The sequence below is a fragment of the Python bivittatus genome, unplaced genomic scaffold, assembly GCF_059951505.1.
Source record: "Python bivittatus isolate LINGU-HERP-01145 unplaced genomic scaffold, Pbiv_v1 ctg000580_np1212, whole genome shotgun sequence".
Taxonomy (NCBI): domain Eukaryota; kingdom Metazoa; phylum Chordata; class Lepidosauria; order Squamata; family Pythonidae; genus Python; species Python bivittatus.
In genome coordinates this window covers 21,877,569-21,900,192 of record NW_028277087.1, presented here as the reverse complement: position 1 = coordinate 21,900,192, position 22,624 = coordinate 21,877,569, and the positions used below count along the sequence as shown (strand labels likewise).

The window sequence follows — 22,624 nt, the reverse complement described above, 5'->3', positions numbered from 1 at the left end:
CCATTCTTTTTTGCTGTTTCTGTTAAAGAAGGGTGGTATATGCACACGGTATTTCTGTGTGGAAAAGTGGTTTCTCTGTGTGTGAGAGAATGGTAGATATATACAGATGGGGGAATTGATTAATTTTACAGGCGATTTACTTTAATTAGTAGCTTTGAATTCAGGGAGTGCTAGCTTATCATTTAGAGTGTGGTTTCTTGCACTTACATATACTCACATACAAATATTCCTACACATGTGTGAACACGCACACATTCATGGGTTGGTTTCAGCTGGAATTGAAACGTGGGATCGCTGGGCCTTGCACACAACTTTTGTCTGTGTTTATCATTTCTTTTTCTGTCTACTCTTTTGCCTTTCAATGTGTGGGTCATCTTAAATTCAGAGTTGTCTTCTTTTTGAGAAAATACATCTTTCTGATGAAACAAAACAGAGGGAGAAAATATAATCTGTAGGAAGTAATGTATTTCCTGATGCTTAAGAACAACTTCTCATGACTGGCAAAGGGTTTTGTGGACTTGCCAGCACTGTAAACATCTGTAGAGATCCCAGCTATTCATCCTAGATGGGGTGTTTTTGGTTCTTGGGGGAGGCCATCAATCTATTTTGGCAATATTACTTTCCATTAAAATAAATCTCACTTTAAAGAGCATATTTTGAAGTTAATTGACAACATTTCTTCTCACATAACACTGCCTAATAATACCAGTCATGAATTCCTCTCTCTTTACGCTACTTGGGGATTTGTAATATGTTAGAGTTAGGGCAAAAACCTCATTCTGAATAGATAATAATCAAAATGTACCATAAGGATCCATAGGGGCACATATTGATGCACTGTGTTCAAATAAAGAGTGTATCACTGTAATCTCCAGTGTTTGTATATTCTGCTAGCACAAGGTGCTTATCTCCAACTACAATGCACACAGACAGTTCTACATTACTGTATGCATATTGTTTAATTGATGAAGGTTTGATTAGATACTGTTGTTCTTTTTTCTGAGAATTACTTGGGGGCTCCTCTAGGACATAGAGCAGTATACAAATAACAGTATACAAATAACATGATGAGGAGTTTACAATCTGGAATAGACACATGAAGGCAACAGAAGAAAAAAGGAAACATCAATAAGATTATGTGAATTATGCATCAATTTCACATGCTTTGGCTCAATTGAAATGCTAATGGACAGCAACTAAACAAATATTCCTTCATTCTGTTTTGGATTTACAGAGTGTTCACATTATCTGTGAAACGTCTGCAAAATTCAATTTCCCTGTAACAAATATAATTTTTGTTCACTTGTCTTTTAAAAACATTTTTCTACTTTATTTAGGAACAACCAACATATTATTATGAAGGTAAAAGGCCTTAAAATAGATTTTCCAGATTATTCTTTCAGGCACCATCATTTTCCTGTTTGTGTATGGATGTATTTTGCGTTTAGCTCAGTTAGTTTACTTATTCATCTATGTGTCTCTCTGGCCATGACATCTGCATCAGTCCTGTATTTGATCTGCAGAATATCTGGCATCTTGGCAATGGGAGAACAAAACAGAATAGTTAGAAACACAGAATAGCACCATAAAAATAATATAGAAATCCACTTTCGAAGTTTGTGGACAGGATATTTCATGAAACCTTATTTTGGATATTTATTGTTCTTTTATTTTAATTAAATTTGTGTCTTTACCTTGCTTTTCTTATGAGAACTTACTGAACTCAATATATTTTTAGTTATGGAATGGTTTTATATTCATTCTAAAACTTCTGCTTTTATTAATGGTAAATTGCACCTTAAGAAAGTAATATAGTTAATTGCTTTTTTTTAAAAAAAAGAGTGAAATCAAATATTTTCTGAGTGTCTGGCAAGCTCATGGAATGGACATTTATCTGTCTTTCTCTGGCAATCTTACTCTCTTACTAAAAAAATATTTCCAGTGATTGGAAGCCTACCGAACACTGTGTAATGTATCTCATAGTACTGCAATGTAAAGGGGATATCACTCAAAATTAAATTGACAATTTTCTACCCCGATTTTGGTGATTCTTCCTTCTATTGTAGCTCCCTAAAATATAGGTTATAATATTTAGCATATTCATTAACTTTCTTGATATAGGGATTCTAGATCTAAAAAAATTTGCTTAACCAATTTCTCCCTTAACTTTTGTTTCTAAGTTAGTTCTACATCCAAGTTCCTATTTGTTGTGTATTTTAATTAACTGTTTAAAAAAAAAAATGTACTGAAACAGCCACGGATGTTTTCCATCACTGTTGTTTCTTTACCGTTAAACAGATTTTGCTCCAATGTATTGTCGAAGGCTTTCAATGTATTGTCGAAGGATTTTGCTCCCTTTTTCATAGCTGCTGCTGCTGCTGCTGCTGCTGCTGCTGCTGCTGCTTCTTCTTCTTCTTCTTCTTCTTCTTCTTCTTCTTCTTCTTCTTCTTCTTCTTCTTGCATCCAACTGTATTTATATATGAATATTTAGCAAAGGTTATCTTTTTAAAGTGTCTATGAATGCAGATTTAGGCAATTGAAAAATATCTTTGTTCAGCATAAACCTCTATTCTATTTTCATATTTTTCTTCTTTCATAAATGGATTGACTGTATTTACCTATAAATAGAGACAGTATATTCAAATTAATGAGACTCTTTTTAAGTGTAATAAAACTATGGCAAGTATAACACATCAGTAAATCAATAAAGCTGATAAAAACAAGTATTGTTGTTAAGAAATTAAAATATTGATTTCTTTTTGTTAGTCAATAGAAGTTGAGAAATATTGTCCAAGTCACTCAGCAGCTTATGCTTTAGTATTATCTAAATCATACAAATTTCATCTTGTGAACTTATACCATCCACAACTGCTATAATTACAGTACAATTAAATGTGGTTGTTCCATAAGCTATAACATGCACCCTTCTTTTATACATTGCAATTTTTGGATTTATATGGCTAATATGGCTAATATGAAAAGAAAAATTAACTAAACTGAATTAAACATTGTTGAATGGTCAGGAAAGGAATGGATTACAACAGTTTATGTGCTATATATGTAATGTAAGATTTGTGGTAACATCGGGGAAGATTCTACTTGAGGTCTTAGATAGTAAGAGGAGAGTGATGAGTTTTATGGTCAAGTTCAATCTGAAATTGACAGAACGTGCAAGCAAGATTTGCTGTTTGTGGTTGGAGACCGGAATGCCAAAGTTGAAAATAGTAAGGAGGAAATGCAACTAGCCATAGGAAATTAAGCAGAATGACTTATCCGTTTTTACCAATCCATGATTTCTTCATTGCTAACACAGTCTTCAAACAACCAAAACAATGCATATATACTTACATGGATATCACCAGATGGAGTACACAGGAATCAAACTTCCTAATTATTGGTATAAAGAGGTAAAAGACTTCAACTGTAACAGCAAAGACATGGCCAAGAACAGATCTCAAGCTTGCTCATGTGCAAATTCCAAGTAAAGCTAAAGGAGAAAAACAAAGCCAATCAGTTTCCACAATATGATCTTGAGCATATATTTATCATTTTCAAGAAAAACATTCTGAATTGCTTGGAGGTCCTGAACCTCATGGATAGGGAACCAGAGGAATTATGGAATGAATTTAAAGAAATTAAGGATGAATATGAAAAGTGACTGCTGAAGATCAAGAAACAGAAGAAAGCAAACTGGATATTAGAACAGATGGTGAAAATTGCCAAGAAGAGAAGGCAAAGCCAAGAAAGACAAAGATGTCAAGAAGAAATGTTATAAAGAATCTCAGAGACAAAAAGCAGTATTACAGCAACATCTGTAAAAACATCAAAGATGGAAAACAAACAAGGAAAAACAAAGAACTTTTTCCCAAACTCCAAAGTCAGAAGACGATTCCAAATTAGAATAAGTAAACTAAAGGAGTCAATGGACAGATAGTAAATGATTCAAAGAAGATCAAACAAAGATGGAAACATTCTGAGGGAAGATGGAAGTACTGAAATTTTGTACAGTAGAGATATCAACATCCAAGATACCTCAGAGGATATTTCCCATTTACAAGAACTTCTTTTACTAGCAAATGAAGTTAAATCAGCACTCTGGTCATTACCATGTCAGACGACTACAGAAGGCTGATAGAATATCTATGGAAATACACCAAGCAATAGAAGAAGAACCAGTAAACTAACCTTGCTAGTAAATATGGACAACAGTACAGTAGCCAACAGATTGGAAGAGGTGAGTCTACATACTAATACCAAAACCAAAACCAAAACCAAAGAAAGGAGACTTAATAGACTGTGCAAGATATCATACAAAATCCTTAATTTCACATGCTCTCAAAATAATGGTTAGGATCATTCAACACAGATTAGAGGTCTACGTGGAAAATGAGATGCCAGTTGTCCATGCTGGTTTTAGAAAAAGTTGGAGACCAAGAGATACTAACACATGCTGGATAACTGAGAAAGAATACCCAAAGAAAAACCAAAGAATACCCAAAAGGGTCAATAAGCGCTTCATTGATTATAGAAAGGCCTTTGAACGTGTTGACCATGACAAGCTGTGGAATGTCCTTAGGAAAATGGGAATTCCATAATATCTCATTTTCCTCATGTACAACTTGTATATAGGACAGGAAGCCACAATCCACACAGAACATGGCAAAACAGACTAGCCCTAGGTCAGCAAAAGAGTAAGAAAAAGCTGTTCTTTTTTTCTTTTTTTGGTGCCTTCAAGTCAGTGTTGACTCCTGTGACTGCCTGGACTAATCCCTGCAGTTTTCTTGGCAAGATTTTCAGAAGTGGTTTGCCATGGCCTTCTTCCTAGAGCTGAGAGAAAGTGACTAGCCCAAAGTCACCCAGCTGGCTTCGTGCCTAAGGCAGGACTACCATTCATAGCCTCCCAGTTTTTAGCCTGGTGTCTTAACCACTACACCAAACTGGCTGTATACCTTTTTATTTATTCAATCTATATGCTGAATATATATGGAGCATGGTTTTGTAAATGCTCATTCACTACTATTCTGATAGTTGAAAATGCAAATGAGCTGGAAGCTCTAGTGATGAAAATCAAGGTGCATAGTGAAAAAATGGGGCTATGATTAAATATAAAGAAGACCAAGCTAATAATAGATATAGCAACCAACCTTAGAGTTGACAATCAAGATATTGAAGTGATGGATAGCTTCTGCCTTTTAAGATCAACAGTAAAGGAACCAGCAGTCAAGAACTATGCTCAGATTAGTACATAGTAGGCTAGTACTGAAGCTTTGGAAAAGATATCCAGGTGTTGGAGAAGACTGTTGAGGATATCATGGATAGCCATGAAAACAAACAAATGGATTACAGAATAAATCAATCCAGGGTTCTCATTCAAAGCACAAATAACTAGACTTAAATTATCATATTTTGGACACATTGTATGAAGATCTAGCTCTCTTGAGAAGCCTATAATGCTGGGAAAGGTAGAAGGAAAGTGAAGAGGAGGACCAGCAGCAAAGGGTATGGATTCAATTATATTAGCATTGGGTGCATTATTGGAAAACTAAACTATTATTCTGGAGAAGGTCTATCTATATAGTCACTAAAGGTTGACACTGACTTGACAGCACATGATCAATCATTCAGTAGGAGGTCCAGCTGAAGTAAGACCAAACATACTTTTCTACTATTTATTTTATTAAATGTATATCTCATGGCATGGTTAAGATCATTATCTGCTGGTTGTAGGCTTAGTTATATCAAAGTGGAATTTTGCTGTTTTTGTGGTTAATCTGGATTGGGTCAATGTGTCCTTAACTGAAAAAATAAACAACAGTAATGGGAGGCAGCTACATATTTGTTCTCCAGTTTTCATGGTCTATCTGTGTATCTGTCTTTCTGTCTCTCTGTCTCTGTCTCTCTCTCTCATCTATCTATGCACATTATTTCTTTAAAAAATGAGAAAGTAAGCATTTGCCCCCAGAATATGGCACAGAGAAGTGCTGGGAAAAGAAATGAAGACAGATAAATAGGGAGAAAAGAATTATGGTACTAACATATAATTAGATTTAATTTACAGGCACGTATGTTGATTAACAATTGTATTTTCTTTTGTTTTAGAAATCTATTTTAAGGTATACTTTGTTCTCAGAAGATGCTGTCCAGGTAAGCTAAACACTTTTAATGGGATGACTCTGATTTGGGGAACAATCCAGGCTCATGTTTTTGAACAGCTTCCTGCAATCTAGTGTCATTCAGCTATATTGGAATTATAGTTCCTAGAATTTCTGCCAACTTAGCCAACAAATATCTCTGGGTAGGTTGATTCAAGAAAGATGGAGAGGCGGGAGCTCTCTCTCATCAGTTGTATCCCAATGGTTGATTAACTGTACCATGTTTCCTGGACAAATTTCAATGATTTGACAAGAGTGGGCACAGTTGGCCTTATGAAATTCTTTATCAGATTTGTAGGCTGAGAAACTGATTGGACAATTTCTCCAAATTGTTCCTGGAAAAGAAGTAATTTTACAGACTTTGTTGTCGATGGGATTTGTCCTTAGTGATGACACAGGAGAAGTTAAATACTTGAAATGCCTTAAAGCTGTTGGCGGAGGAATCCTTCTAAATACATATATCGGTAATATTCATCTTTACAACATTTATAATATTTATTAGGATTTTAAACCATCTATTTATATCAATATTGTCAGTATCACAAATAGCCAGCAACCTGGGTTGCAATAGCCCTTACTGGAGGCTGCTGGGGGCTGGATGGTAGGGACAGGCTCAGGGTCAAACTTGATCCCCATCTGATTGTGGGGACACTCCATCTTACACAGAGTTGGGCTTCCTGTACAGAACAGGTACATTTGTGAAATTCTTCTGGACTCATAGCTCCTGTTGAAGAGAAGGTGGCAGCTATGGCTTAGAGGGCTTGGCATAGCTTCATCTTGTATGCAGGTCTGTTTATTTTTAAAAGATCTTCAAAGTCTTGCTTCCTCTGCTTTATAAAAGGTGAATCATTCTTTAATAATGATATTTTAAAATACCATCTTGAAAAAAGGACAACTTTTTCTTACAACAAATGATAGTGTTACTGGAGCATGGTCAGGTCAGATGTTGCAGTAGGGCCTATATTACATTTATCTATCTGATCAACTAAGGTTTGAGATAATAAAACATAATCAAGCTGGGAATAAATCTGATTAGAGTTGGGAAAAAAGGTATATCATCTCTGTGAAGGATTTAAAACTTGCAATCTAGCCATCAAATTAATGGTAACATATAAGTGTAATCCTTCTCTAATTTGAGAATTAAATTTAGCTGGAACAGTATTATGATCCAACAAAAGAACTATAACTTGATTAAAATCTACAGCCATAATTATCTCATCCACAGCTAAACCAAACCAAACCAAACCAAACCAAACTGATATTCAAAATACTTGGGTAAAATATCTGGTTGATCCTTTGTAGGGCTATAAATAATAAATGCAATATGTATCAAAACATTTAATCACTAGTATGATAAATATCCTACTAGATCACTTAGTTCTTTTTCCACATTAGGTACGTATATTAAGCTTATCAGTACTATATTTTGGCTATGCTGATATAAGATTTGCAGCTATAGTGTAAGATTCAGTTGTTCTGCAAACACAAGGGTAATCTGTAAAAGTTCACATGCTAGAGTTGCCAGAACCCCTTGGACTAGAAACTGTTGGCTTCTTCTCTCTGGTTGACTAAGACAATCAATGTCTTTGATATTGTGAAATTGCAAAGTAATTAATTCCGTTGGAGTTAAGGGTCAAAGTTATTAGGAGAACAGTAGATGTTTTTGCTGGGACAAAGAGAACAAAGTTTATTTGTTACAGGTCAACTAAATGTGTTGCTTTGGTGTTTTGCCTGGAAATTAATAGAAAATAGGAGTGGGAAGAGATTTCTGTGCATTTAAAGCCTATTCTGTTATTTCATGGCTTCTCTATGTAGATTTAAAAATTAATCTACTAGAAAGAAAACAACCAAAGGATAGGTTCTGGCAAAACCACCTGAGAAATTTCCATGGTATGTGTATCTGTACACACTGAAAACCTATTTTTTCTCTGTTTAGGAAGTAAAACTTCCTACAACACTCACAATGAGTGAAAATTATTCTCCTTTTACCAGAATCTCAATCTGGAAATTCTAGTCAGAAATTAGCACATTTTACAGGAGCATCATATAGGCTAGCCTTTCCAACTAAATACCCTCCAGGTATGTTCAATTACAATTCCCAGATAATCAGTTTCAGGAAGAAACATCCATGTTTCTCAACCGTGTCAACTTTAAGATGTGTGGATTTCAATTCCCAGAATTCCCCAGCATCTTATAGGTGACAAGGTTGAGGAACACTGAAGTAGGTGATGTTAGGGTTGAGCAGTTCATGCCTTATTCAGGGCTGTCCCAGTAGAAGGCTACAGAATTAGCACCATGCTCTTAATGAATGAGTTCTTGTTGGTACCCCTGTCTTCCCAGCTCTGCAAAAGTTTAAGACTGAAAAAAAATATGTTAAGAGCTTATAACATTCGACTCCGTGTCTTAGAACTCATCATCTTTCTAGTCTTTTCAGTCTGTATAAAGTGTCGATTGGATTTAGCTCCCTGCTGAGGCAACATCCTCTTATAGAAGTGAGGATGGCGTGAAATATAAGAAAATATGCTGGCAACAAATTTTTATGAATCAGCAGTTTGCCAGAATAATTGTTAGAATTAAAAACTGAAGGAAACAGTTCTACCTCTAATGTTGGAATGGTCAGATGAGATGTAAGACTTATGGCAGAAAAGGATAAGCCTCTGCCTGCAGTAGCTCTACTACTGTTTTCTAGTAGCAAAGTGGAGTTTTGCTAGTTTGCACTAAGAAGACGGTCTGTCTTTAGCAACTATGAGATAGACCAGTGTTGTCCAAACCTGGCCACTTTAAGATGAGTGGACTTCAACTCCCAGAATTCCCCAGCCAGCCATGCTGGCTGGGGAATTCTGGGAGTTGAAGTCCACTCATCTTAAAGTGGCCAAGTTTGGACAACACTGAGATAGACGCTCTTTTAGCTGTCCTAATTATTGTTTAAACTGAAGCCAACTCCAGGTTTGTTGTGGCTGTTGGCTCTCCATGGTATCCTCTCACAGATGGCCATCCACTTGACACACACAGATGGCTAACAATAATAAAATAAGCAACAATAAAGAAAAACAATTTAAAAGAACACATACTCAGAGCAACTTAAAAACATACAACCAGGAATATCCAGACAGGCGCATCAAACACTTTGACACAAGATCTGGTCCCAGGGGAAGGACTAGATCTTCAGTGCCTTACAAAAAGCCAGCAGGGTTGGGGCCATCCAAATCTCAGGGGTTATGCTGTTCCAGAGGGTCAGTGTCATGATACTGAAGGCATACTTCCTGAGTACCATTAAATGTCATGATTTACTAGAGGGGATCTGGAGCATGTCCATATGGCTAGAACTTGTGGACAAGCAGAGATGACTGGAGACAGGTGGTCCTACAAACCTGGCCCTATGCCATGAAGGACTTTGTAGGCTTCAACAAGTGAGGATGTTGGAGGAGGAATACTACTACCTATGCTACTCAGAGCCCTATCACACATTTCATTGTTTTTGTTTATTTCCCTAGTGTTCCACTGAGGGACTAGGAAGCTTTAAATACTGTAATTGGCAATTTACCTCCTTAGAACTTGTTCACCTCTTAGTGCTAAGCCACAACCACTTCTGTTCTCCCCTTCTAATGGCATGACCTTACCCCTTTCCACTGCTGGCTGAGCAGAGTATTGCTACCTTACTGCACTGTCTTCCTTCTCAGTGCCTCTGGGACTGACTCCAAGGGGTATCCTGGAAAGGGGCCCAGAGCCATTTAAAAAGAAGAAAGTTGATGGACAAGGCAAGAACTGAAAAACAGATTTTTTTTTTTTTAACAATAGAATGGGGAGGGTGTTGGTGTTGGTGGTGAAAAGAGGAAGCCAGCATTACTTCCAGTTGGGGTCTATTGCCCAATTATGCCACCTGCTGATCTCTGATCTACTTTAGAAGATTTGTATTCTAAACTTCAGAAGGGGTACTCTCAGGATAGGTACCAAATCATATGAAAACTATTTTATTTATGTGATTTATTATGCCTCTTTGAAGAATAACAAGTAGTGTACATATTTATATACAGTGCAATCAACCAATACTTATATAAAGCTCAACATTTTCTGGTAACATTTACATCTACTGGAGGAAAAACCCAGAAGATCATGGTGTAGTAGGCAGAAGATATTCCATGGAAGACTCCACAGTTCAACCCTGAGCTATATATATTCTCTTCTATGAGCAGGTATTCTCTTAGGAACCCATGTCAAGTGCTGCAGCCTGTTGGATTCTATGCAGCCCCCCCGCAAACCCCTAATCATTGTGCCATGGAAATGTAGCAACAAATTGGCAGTCTTTGACTAGGATTTTAAAATCCCCCCCCCCCAATATATTAACACAATCTCACCAGAAAACAAGTTTAAAAAAGGGTAAAAAAATGCTTGGCCCACCCAGTTTGGTACCATCATGGCATTATTGTCAGGCTTTTTGTTATTCTCAGAGGCAAACAAATAAATATTCAGTCCCATGAGGAGAAAAGAGTTGCTCGTTCCATTATACAGTATAGAGCTTTAAAAGCAGGAGTTAAAAGATGATCACTTTGAACTGTGATCAAAGATATAGAAACACCCCCCCAGTGAAATTATGTTTCCTGAGCAGTTCCAGTAAGTAACCCAGCCAAAATCTAGGGGTGCCATTAGGGAAGGTTAGGGGAGTAGTCTGCCCTGTTTCACCTAAAGTAACTTACTACTTTCAAGTGTAATCATGGTCACTGTCCCATCATTGGCATTTGAGTACAATTCAACTGCCAGTTGGGTTGACTTTTGTAACTTGTACATGAAGTGAAAATGGCAGCTTGCCCTTCATCTCAGGTAGCAAAATGCCTAAGGGCTGGAGAAGCATTGCAATAATTTAACCTGTAGTTTTCCAGACCAGAAATGACCATGGGCAGTGTAAGGTATCTCTGTCCTGGAAATGTGCAGCATGGTTCAACTGACCATAGGATGGATCATGGAAGAACTTCTGTGAATTCCTTTGTGACATAACACAAGCAATAGCATATTTTGGTGCTCAGTGTGAAAGTTGTCCCCTCCCCCAGCTAAACAGTATTAGTCACTATTTATTGGATTATTTTGATTGGAGGTGAGCAACCTTTAGAAGCCTGGAAGCCTCGCTTCTTTTTAAAGGACAAAAGCCACATGGTTAGGGGGCAATGATCTAAACTGGGCTGGGTCATGTCATGCGTGCATGTAGGCAGAGCAAGGATTTTTTTATTTTTTGTTAATGAGTTTTGGGCTGGGAGTGCTGGACTATTTTTGTTTTTTAATCTTATGTTGCTATTGATGCTTTGGTTTTTTTGAGCTTCCAGCTTCAAACTGGGGGGACACCATGCTGCTGAGTTTTGCCAGTTGTTTTTGGAAGACTCTTCAAGACCTGGCCCTGAAGCCTCAGGTTACCCACCCCTGATTTAGATGAATGGGAGGTTTCAAGAGAATTGCCCTTCCCACCCACATGCAGTGGATCTCTCTGTCCCCACAGTTTTTCTGTTTGAGCAGGACTGTTTCGGTACTCATCCATCTGCTAAAACTGCAGCTGTTAATATTTTTGCCCCAGAGATATGCAGCCAGGAAGCAGGGTGGGGGGTAGGGATTTTCTTTTTTTAAAACAGTATTTTTGTAGCCTTAGTTTTACTATTTTCCAGATTAAATTTTGGGGGATGACTGATTAAGAAAGAGACATTTGGCATCCATCTCACTCCAGCATGTCCCTCTGTGCATCGTCTCACAAGGAATGTTCTCATTTGCCACCGATTCAAGATCTTGGATGTAGTAAAATAGAAGCAAAAAGCGCCATCTCTGAGCAGAGCTCTCCCATCCCATTCAGCTGCAGCCAAGCTGCTCTGACTGTCGAGCATAGTCCGATTTACATTCCGTCCTCTTACATGGAGAACAGACATGACTACTCTGCCATGGCTTTCTACAGTCCCTCGATGATGAATTATAACATTCCGGGCAATTTCAGCGATTCAGAAAATGCCACTCTAAGGCAGGCGGCGAGTCCAAGCATGTTGTGGTCCAGTCCTGGTCACATCTCTCCTCTGACATTACACTGCCAGTCATCAGTTTTATATGCAGAGCGACCAAAAAGCCCATGGTGTGAAGCACGACCTGTGGATCATGTCTTGCCTATGCAAAGGTAATTTTTAAAAATTATCTATCTAGTGCCAAATATTCTCTCCAGTGTAGTGTGACCAAGAAATAGAGTGCAAGATGCCTAGGTGAAATGTCTGAATAATTATGGTAAATGTAGATCATGAAGTGAAGAAACAGAGTGATACCTAAAAGATGACAAGCCTTTTTCTGTTCCTAGGAATCTGTCTGATAGTAGCTTGAAGGGCCCATCTGATTTAAATGGGGAAAATAGCATGGATTCTTCCCCTAGCATTGCTTGTTTGATCAAATTAGTCCTTCTTCTACCCACAATCTGGTTTTAGAGTTGGGACAACCAATCAGAGATACCCCATTTAATATCTGTTTTACCTCTTTGCTTTGAAATAATTAAAAGACAGAAATTCTTAATATCTATCCCTGTTCTTAAGTAACTCTTATTTCAATGAGAATATATGAACACAGTCCAGTCACAGGTTTAGATATCGGAAGCTGGGGTTAAGATGAAATTTGAACTTTCAGACATTTGGCTTGATGTTTGGGGAATGATGTAAGAGAATAGAAATCTTGGAAAAGGATGGGCAACAAATATATTCAGAAGAGGACTATTTTTAAAAATATTACTGAGTTGTTGATAATACAAAATCTTACCTGCATAGTATTTGCCCTCTATGTTCTGATAACTATCAATAGAGTTCAATGAGATTATTTCTCAATAGATTACAAGGCTGATATTTTCTTTTAAGAAAAAAAGGATTATATTTATGAAATAATTTACTTTTTTTCTCTACTTGGAGAATTATTTTTCTGGGACATCCACGTTCTCCTATATGCAATGGGTGGAATTAGCATATGATAGACTCTCAGTATAATTGGAATATAAGAACCTCAAACCAGTCCTGCATTTTGCTCCTACAGTGGCCAACTTGGAAACTATGGAAAGTACACAAATAGGACATGAACACAATACCATCCTATATTAATTAATATATAACATTTGTTACCACCCATCTCATTAAAAAGTGACTCTGGGCTGTTTACAGAAAACTTTTCCTCAGAAATTGGCACACAGAGGTGCAGTGCCTCTGATGCTGAAGGAAATATATAACTATCATGGCTAGTAGCCACTGATGTTTTTCTATTCTCTATTAATCTAATCCCATTCTAATACTGCCATATCGGTGGCCATTACTTCATCTTGTGGTAGCAAATTTAACTCTGTTTTATTTAATTGATTTACTGGATGTGCACAGAGCACATTTTGAATTCAAAAGGTTTTAAGTTTAAAATGCCCAGCTTTGAGTTCTAGCCATTCTGGGCAAGTTTGAAGTTTGAAATGGCCATGTTTTAGTTTGAAACAGGTGCTTTGAGCTTAAAAGAGGGCTTTTCCAACTATTCTGGGAGCACTCAAGAGTTTGACTTCAAAACACCCCTATAATTTGCATGCTATTTCTGATATCACAGGCATCTCAAGAATTCAAATCTATTTTCAATTTCCCACCATTCAGCTTTATTATATAACTCTGTGCTTGGAAATAGGTGTGCAATGCTGTTTTCATGGAAATTAAAATGGTATTAGAGAAATCTAGGGTTGAAAATGTGCCAATTATAGAAATTTAGTAGGGCAGTGGCTGTGAAAGAAACTAAAGTTACTGGACAAAAGATGATACATTTTCTGATAATACCAAATTTCTTCTGCAAGCAACACATAGTCAACTTATTCAAGAGCAGTTAACTAATAAAGTGGTGATGGGATGATTCCTTGGGTAGCAATTAGGAAATAAATGGTGAGATATCTGAGTGAGGTTAGGAAGGGGAGCAAAGCTGGCCTATCATTAGGCACAGTGAAACACCACCACCCCTGCCCGGCAAAAAATCACTTTTGCTCCTTCCGAACTTTCTTCTTGTCAGTCTGCTTAATTAGAAGACAGGACTGTATGTACCCTGAACATGTTCTACTTTTCTTAACTGGCCTGTCCTTGGGCATGGTGAGGACACCAGCATATCATCTGTATTAAAGTAAGACTGGCAGTCTGGTCACCTTATAAATATGAGATGGGTGAAGAGCATCAACTTTTCCTTTGCCTCAACTAGCAAAATGGTTTTAACCATTCCTGAAGAGAGTAAGGAAAACTTTGGGCTAAATGCTGTCTCTCACTGTAAACCTATCATGCAAGACTGCAGCACGCTATACAATGATGGATAAGAACAGCGTGTCTAGCTTTTGGGATTCTATATAGAAAAGGTAGAATAAAAATCAAATAAGAACAGAGATTCTTATACTGCTGATGGGACTAGTTTGGACTCAGACAGCTTCAGGTCTGTCTCAGTCTTCTGCAATAAGCTGTCCTCCAGATGTCTTACTGCTGTCATCTCCAGATATCATGGGAGATAGTAATCTAACACATCTGGAAGTAACAGATTGGAGAAAGCTATACTGGCCATTTTTTTAGTTCCTTGACAAACCACAGAATATCTTATTTGAGTGGAGATGGAAAAGTGAAATCCTCCATTCCTTTTGAAGGGTAAGTGTAAAGAGTCATTTCTCATCTTCAAAATGTTCTGCCTTTGCACACATTCTCTTTCACAGTTGCACTTCCCCTTCTGTTTCATTTTTGTGGTCCGTCTTAATGCTGTGTTCATGACATCAATTTATTGCCATGGAAACAATGATTGTGGTATTGAAAATTCATGAATTATAACTTAAATTAAAAGTTCAAAGATGGGAAGAATATGAACTACATGGAGTCGGCTCCTCCCTTTTCTTGATTAAATGAGCATAGGGCATTTTATTTTATTTATTTTTTTCCTAATGAAGGATTTTGTTTTCAAATGTGACATATAAAACTCTGATTGAGTTGGGAGAGAATCTTTTTTAAAAAGGACATATGCCTTCTTAAGCCTCTCCTTCTTTCTGAGACCCAGAGACATTTGTCACAACTCAGAAACCTGGGGATACCTGGATGCTTATATGTGGCTTCTGAGCATGGTGGCTTCTCTTCTGCTCATCTGTTCACCATATCCTTTTGGACTTGCACATTGTCCCTGATCATTGACAAGAAAGGGAGAAGGCTACCAAATCCCCTCTTACTCAAGAAAGAATAGAGAACACTTGGTTTGGTTCAGAAGTAAAGACTGTGATTCATATGCAATGCAAGGTGTGCATAGAAGCAGGGTTGTCCTGGGATTTGTGTGTAAGTTTAAAAAATGTCAAGATAGAGCAGTGTTTCTCAAACTTGGCAACTTTAAGATATATGGACTTCAACTCCCAGAATTCCCCAGCCACACATCTTAAAGTTGCTAAGTTTGAGAAACACTGAGATAGAGGATTCAGCTGTGTGACGAAACCTTGAAGGTTTTGATCACACAGCTGAATCCTCTTTTCTGCCATCTTGATTTTTTTTTTTTTTTACTCCCTTTCCCCCTGTGGACAGCCTTGCAGTTAGTTTCAGACCTAAAAAAGGAACAAAATATGTGTTTTAGTCTTTAAAAAAGTTCTTGCAGCTGTCAGATTTCTGATCTGGTGGACCAAAGCTTACTTCTTGCTCTGTATGGGAGAAATGTGGCCCCTAGCCACGACAGCCCGAGGTAAGGCAGAGCAGCAAGTGGCATCACCCTCCCTTCCTCCCAAATCAAAATCCCAAATTGGTATTCAAGACCAGCCAAAATTTTTTGACACATGAGGCTGAAAATCTCAGAAGCACCTCTTCCTGGCCCTGGCAATAAAAATAGAATGAGAAATGAGATAGCAATGAATAAAAGTGAGTGAATGAATGAAAGAAAATGAATAATACATGAAATATCTAGCAATTAATGCTCTTTTATGGCATTCATTTTTGCTACCTAAGGAGCTGCTTCGCTCAGCCTAACAACGTGGCACAAGTAACTAAGCAAGTATACTATAAACTCTTAACTGTGCAATCTTCATTCTGCTTAATCGCTTTGCTAATTATTATACTCACCAGCCCCAATTAGAACCTGCTTAGATGATTGGCTGAAGAATGTGGTAGTTGTAATCCAGCACAACAACTGACTTAACATACCTAACCCTTGTCCAATACTCGAGTTTAGTACTGCATATTGCATAATCTAATAGCTAACGCTTGCAAACTCCAGCTGGATTTTGAAGAATAACCATTACATTAATATGACTCTAGTCCTTGCACGTTTCTGGAATATCAGCCTTTCTTTTATTGCGCTTCCCACTCTGCAATAAAACCTTGTGTGGATGATTTAAAAAATGATGAATATTGTTGAGGCAAAATACACATTCCTTTGCATTGTTTGGTGACAGATTTTCTCCTTTTGTGCCACCAGAGACACCCTGAAAAGAAAAAACAGCAGCAGTGACTGTACCAGTCCCACCACAAATAGTCCTGGTTCAAAAAGAGATGCACATTTCTGTGCTGTGTGTAGCGATTATGCGTCTGGCTATCACTATGGTGTTTGGTCATGTGAAGGCTGTAAAGCATTCTTCAAAAGAAGCATCCAAGGTAGGGAAAACAGGACATCCTGGAGAGACCAATTCATCTGAATGCAATGATTCTTGTTAGAACATAAAGCCAAATTGCATAGCGCAACCAGGGTTGTCTGCTCCACCAGTGGCTTAGAGAGGGAGAATACACAAGCTGATACTCTCTACCACCAGCCAAGCAAGCAAACAACTAAAATATTATATCATCTGCATGCTTATAATAGGGGTTTTAGAAGAGTTTTAGTAAATATGCATGATACATTGAATTATCATGGATAATTACTAATAGTTTAGCATTAATTATTAATCATTGTATTTCTTCTTGTTATTAGTAACATTTCATAAGATTTCTGTTTTTTCATCACTGAAATATCTTCACTTCTTCACTTTTCATTGTCCCAACATTCACTGAGTTGGTGGAATTATGGAAGGACATTTTTATATTGGAAAATTGAACTGTTTGATAGCTTTGGGGCAGTGCCCCATGGTCCCCCTCAAATGTTCTGTTTATAGACTTGTCGTAAATTGTGGCTGGGAATTGATAATTTGTGCTCAAGAAGGTTTGCAAAAAGGATTACATTTAACCTTACCCCTATGGATCCTAAGTAGACGCATACAGCATTTTCTTGCATATTCTGTTTAAGATTTCCTTTTCATTCCCAATTATATTAAAACAGTCGACTCAAAACATGGGTTAAAAAGGTACCAGGTGTTCTTCAATCTTAGATCCACCATTAAAATTGGATTCATTGCCTCCCTCCAATATATCAACTAATGTTGGCTAGTTGATGAAATCTACTAATTAAAAATCAAAGTCCCATTTTCAGTGGCAATTACGAAAACTCCCACAGCTTAATTCTATGTAAGTTTACTCGGTTTTTTGCTCATTTCAAAAATATTTATGTACGTTGTTTCAGCCCAAGGCCAAGTTCTTTCCCCATATTTATTCTAATATCTATGTTTATAATTAAGAGAATACCATTGTTTCAATGGGACTTACTGCAAAGTAGCTGCAGTAGGAATATTAAGTCTCAGATCTGTAAGAACAGCATGAAGTTGGATGCAACAAGTTAAGGTAATTCAGGAAAAGCAAAATATTTACCTGACATGTTTTGGTCACCTACACTTTAGAACTGGACAAGATAACCTTTTGAAGGCCATGACATATGTTGGAGACCTGGCAGGAGAATGTTTTTATCTTTTTTCCAGGGGACCTTTGATTATAATCAGCCTTCACTGCCAAAGACTGAGTTCACATCTGTTCTACACAGACTGTGTTTTCCAAAAAGCATTCAGCAGTTCTACAAAACAGACTTTTCTACACATAATAAATTGGGTTGGGTTTTTGTATTCTTTTTTGTATCAGCATCAAAGTACAAACCAGCCCCTTCACTAAATGCACAAGAAGCACACTTCATAAAGCTGATAGAGACTAAGCTGCCTTTTAATTGGAATGACATCTCTGAATAATGCAAGAAAGCTATTGAATTTCCTAAGAAGAGGCCATTTCGGGAGCAGATTTGGAGTTGACAAGTGATTTTAAGGGAGAAGGAGTAGTTTATAGTTTCCCCTTCCTACCTCTTTTTTTTGCTCCAAGTAACCACCAAATCTGTCTCTATCACCTGGGGATTTTAGATGTGTGTTTGTTAAGAGTTTATAACCCTGAAGGTGAGGAAAGTAGGTAAAATAAAGTTTATGTACAGCTATATTTTATTAGGTCATTGGGGCTCAGTAATGTAAGATACACCCATAAGAAGACATAAAGAATCATTCTTGTAATTTGCATCTAGGTCCTAACTGCCTATCAAGTCCTAATTCTTATAGCCAAAGTCTATAATAAAAATCTAATAAGGATCTTTCTTTATTCTTAACATAAACTGATTCTGAGATTTTTTATGCCAATCCTTAGAAGGATAGGAGAGATAGAATAGTAAAACTTATTGTTTGCTACTAACCAATTACATTTTTTACATGATGTTTTTCCTCTTCCTCATACTCACAGTAATTCCTAGGCTAAACTAGGAGAGCAAAATTTGACCATAGCCTCCTAGTGATCTTCATGTCTTATCAAGCATTTCATTCAGAACTTCATGGTCTAAGTCCAGGCATTCAACCCCAAACATCATATACATCCTTTAGAGAAAGGCTGAGATAAAATGTCACTACGAAAATATTTTGCTTTCATTTGCCTTCATTTTTGAACAGCCATAATTTGCTTTCACTATCGTACAGTCGGAATGTACATAACAGACTTCCCATTTAAAAGGGAGCCTGCTGCCTGTCAAAGTAACTTTAAGAAAATTCATCTGCTTTGAGTAATTTTCACTATGATTGGGAATATATGGACTTTCTCCACAAAGTGACATTTCTCTACTTCTCCACAGAAAGAAATCATAGGAAAACTGTCTTTCCAGACTCTCCTTGATCTCTTTCTTCTGAATCTTTGGTTAAATCTAGCCCAGGGATGAGAAACTTACCAAAAGAATGGGATCCTTCCTTCCCCAGCTGCTTGCTAGTCGGAGGACATGTTCATTCTGAATCCTCTCACTTTGCAAGCTGCAATCCTAAATGCTCTGATTAAGTAAATTAATGGAATGAGACAGCCCTAATGAACACACAGCCCCCATGAAACATGCATCTGCACTGAATGAGGAAAGGAAGAACGCATTCCAGGCAGCGCTTTGACTTTTTTAGCTTGTCTGTGTTCTGTGTTGCTAAGATGCTCTTTGTTAGCTCAAGGACACATGTGACTCTTCAGGGTCACTCTTCCTCTGTTCAGTGAGCAGTCATCTCAGCCTGCAGGATCTCAGCCTTCATTTGGGATTGGAAGCCTTCCACATGACTGCCGGATCATAAAACAGCCCAGGGGTTCTCCAAGGACAGTCCAACCAGATGGGTTTCCCACACTAGAGCCAGCAGCTAGCTCAAGAAATAAAATACCTTGTCTCAGAAGCAAGGACTAAACCTAATACTTACAGCAGTGTTCTTAAAATGTACCTTTTTTAATACCTTCCTCCAGGGCACAATGATTACATTTGTCCGGCGACAAACCAATGCACAATAGATAAAAACAGGCGCAAAAGTTGCCAGGCCTGCCGACTCCGGAAATGCTATGAAGTAGGGATGATGAAATGTGGTAAGTTCTTTGCTCCCTTGGGCATTTTCTCTTGTAAGATTTCTCATAGAAAATTTTGCTTAAATTCCAAAGCAGATGCAGACTCTCATTCAGAATCACAGTTATGCACACTTAAATTCCATTAACGGCAGTAGTGAGTGGATCTGAGGCTCTGTTTGATTACTGAAGCCCAGCTTCAGCTTGCTTTGGGGGAGAAAAAAAACCTGGTGGAGGACTCATCCCAGCAAATTTTCATCAGTACTTTAAACTATTAACTTCACAGCTGGGCATTCCCTCCACATTCATGGCACTTCTCTTGGACTGATATGTTGGAGCAACTTCCCCAACCTCCTTTCCTCCAGATGTACGAGAATCCAGAATTGCCTGGGAGTTTAGTTATTAACCCTTCAGACAGGAAATTCTAATTGCACCAACACATCTAGGGGAGCACTAAAATGAGATTAGACTATGTTAGAGGCATAGAATGGAAGTCTTCCATAAACTATTTCCTGTGAGACTTTGGAGAGGTGGGTTGAAAATATTATTATTGTGTTTCAAATCTCATGTCTTCTGCTTCTGCTGTTTTTCAACAAATCCATTCAGAAACTGTTATCCAATCATCCAATAAAATATCACCAAATCAACTTGTACAGAATGAAACACCCACTACTTTTACTTTTATTTTTTTAATATACTTTTTCTTCCTTTGCAATAATCTATGGGTTGAGTGTCCTTATTTGAGTTAGGCTGCAAGCACTCAACTCACCTGTATGTACAGTGATGTTGCTCTCTCTTTTCCTACTGTCCACACTAAGACCACTTGTCCCTTGGAGAGAGCTGGCTGTGCAAATTTAAAAAGTCACCTTGATTTGTCAACTATCAGTAGATTATGTGATCTCAGGTAGTGGTTTTGCCCAGATTGTGCCTAGATTGCATTTTTATTACCCTACTGAATTCACATGTAAGAGAAATATTCTAGGGAGTAAACAAATTTACAATCTGTGAATTTTTGGCTGACGCAACAAGTCTGATTTGATACACATCTTCTGTTATGTGCTGACCTTTACAGAGACTTGGTGTAATGAAGGAATTTCTTTCTTACCTTCTTATTGCCTTTTTATGTTGTCATTCTGTGAAGTCTCTTAAACCAGCCCCTAGTTTTAACATGTCCCATGACTACTAAGAAGTAAGTCTCAGAAAATTCAGTGAAAAGGGTTTAGCAATGCATCTAAATACAAACACCAATAAAAGCTGCAAAACAAAAAGAAACAAATAAGCAAAATCCCAAAAAGAACAGATTTAACCCAGGGTCATCTGAAATTATGGCATGTACCACTTAGCTTGGTTTTTTTCATTTCTACTTTCCCATTAGGACAGCAATGGACTAACACACAAGCTTCATCTCCAAACATCCAAAAATCCCTCTGCAGACATTAATGGCATTTTATGTGCTGAGCATTAAGAACTGCTGCAGAGAGTTTTAAAGCATATCAGCGTTCAATGATTAGGCACATTAATAAGGCATTCCTACAGGCCTCCTGGTCAACAGTTTCAGCTAAATGTGTTTACAGCCCTCTCTCTCAAGATCTGCAGAGGTAGCCATGCACCCCAGATGTTGGTAATGGAGTCTGCATATAGTTTTTTGGACTTGACACTTCCACACTTTGTATATGCATGCTAAATGTCTGCAGGGAATACAGCCTCTAAGTAGTAGCTAGAAAGGGTTTTCCCAGCTGTTTCAGTAATGGTATGATGTTCTTGTCCTGCCCTGTATTTTCCTCCAGAAGCTACTTGATACTGTCACAGATGGCCAGGCACAACAATGAAGTTGTCCTTATATAAATATAGTGTACAGAATGTACATACTTAGGTACCATGAATTCATTGGTTGATGGCGAGGAGGAACTGTTTACTATATCCAAATGATTCCTTCATAAAGCAACGAGAGTGGGCATCTTATATCTTTCCAGAATGTGCATGAAATTATAATACAATTAAATGAAAAAACATTTTTGATGTCGATTCCATGCAATTATGAATCATGTTTTTAATCCAACTTTGATTAAATTCTGGTCAGGGCATCAGTACCAGCCAGTGGTCTGCTATTACTTAGCACAAAATGTTTATGTGCAAGCCACTCATTGAAATATACAAAATGTGTTAATAGATATTTGGAACTATAATAAAGTGGTGAAGGATCTTCCCATAGTATGTTTTATGCTTACTCTTTTGTTGGCAGAAAAAAATCAAGCACAAGTAACCAAGCCATGTGTACTATAAATTCTTATAACTGCACAATCTTCATTCTGTTTAATCACTCTGTTAACTACTATACTTATTGGTATACTTATTATACAATGATTGGGTAGAGAATGTGTTGTTGTAAGCTAGCACAACATCTGAATATACCTAATGCTTGTCAAATATTCTGGTTTATTATATTACATAACTGAATTGCTAATGCTTGCAAAAGCCTGGTAGGTTTTGAAGAATAAGTATTAAATTAATACACCTAATCCCAGGTCAAAAAAATTCCTGAGACTTTATTCTCACAAGATTTAAGTATTCAGGATTGAATATGCATTTTTGGTCATACATAAATTTATTTTCATTCTATTCATATATCTATAAAAGAAATTGAGAGAGAAGATTTGTGTTTTTTTCAAAATACAGGAACGCTTTCCTAAACGTCAGAGTAACAGAATGCAGAATAGTTTTTTAAGTAAAATATTATTAACGATTATGCTTTTCTACTGCAGATGAAGTTTT

At 37.3% G+C, this 22,624-nt stretch overlaps 1 protein-coding gene and 1 long non-coding RNA gene across 2 annotated transcripts in view; one reads left to right on the top strand and one right to left on the bottom strand.

Annotated features, from left to right (window-relative positions):
- ESR2 (estrogen receptor 2) overlaps positions 1–22,624 on the top strand; it is a 75,785-nt gene that overhangs the window by 8,778 nt on the left and 44,383 nt on the right. The window contains exons 2-5 of the mRNA XM_007432429.3: positions 6,100–6,144; positions 11,801–12,294; positions 16,584–16,759; positions 19,760–19,876. Of these exons, the coding sequence (XP_007432491.1) occupies positions 11,861–12,294; positions 16,584–16,759; positions 19,760–19,876 (727 nt within the window). The 5' untranslated portion in view covers positions 6,100–6,144; positions 11,801–11,860. The remainder of the gene's footprint in view (positions 1–6,099; positions 6,145–11,800; positions 12,295–16,583; positions 16,760–19,759; positions 19,877–22,624) is intronic.
- Positions 1,041–19,295, bottom strand: LOC148214686 (uncharacterized). Its single transcript, XR_015797668.1, has 3 exons — positions 19,218–19,295; positions 3,349–3,487; positions 1,041–2,467 (listed from the first exon to the last, which is right to left on the bottom strand). It is a non-coding gene; the product is annotated as an uncharacterized LOC148214686 (long non-coding RNA).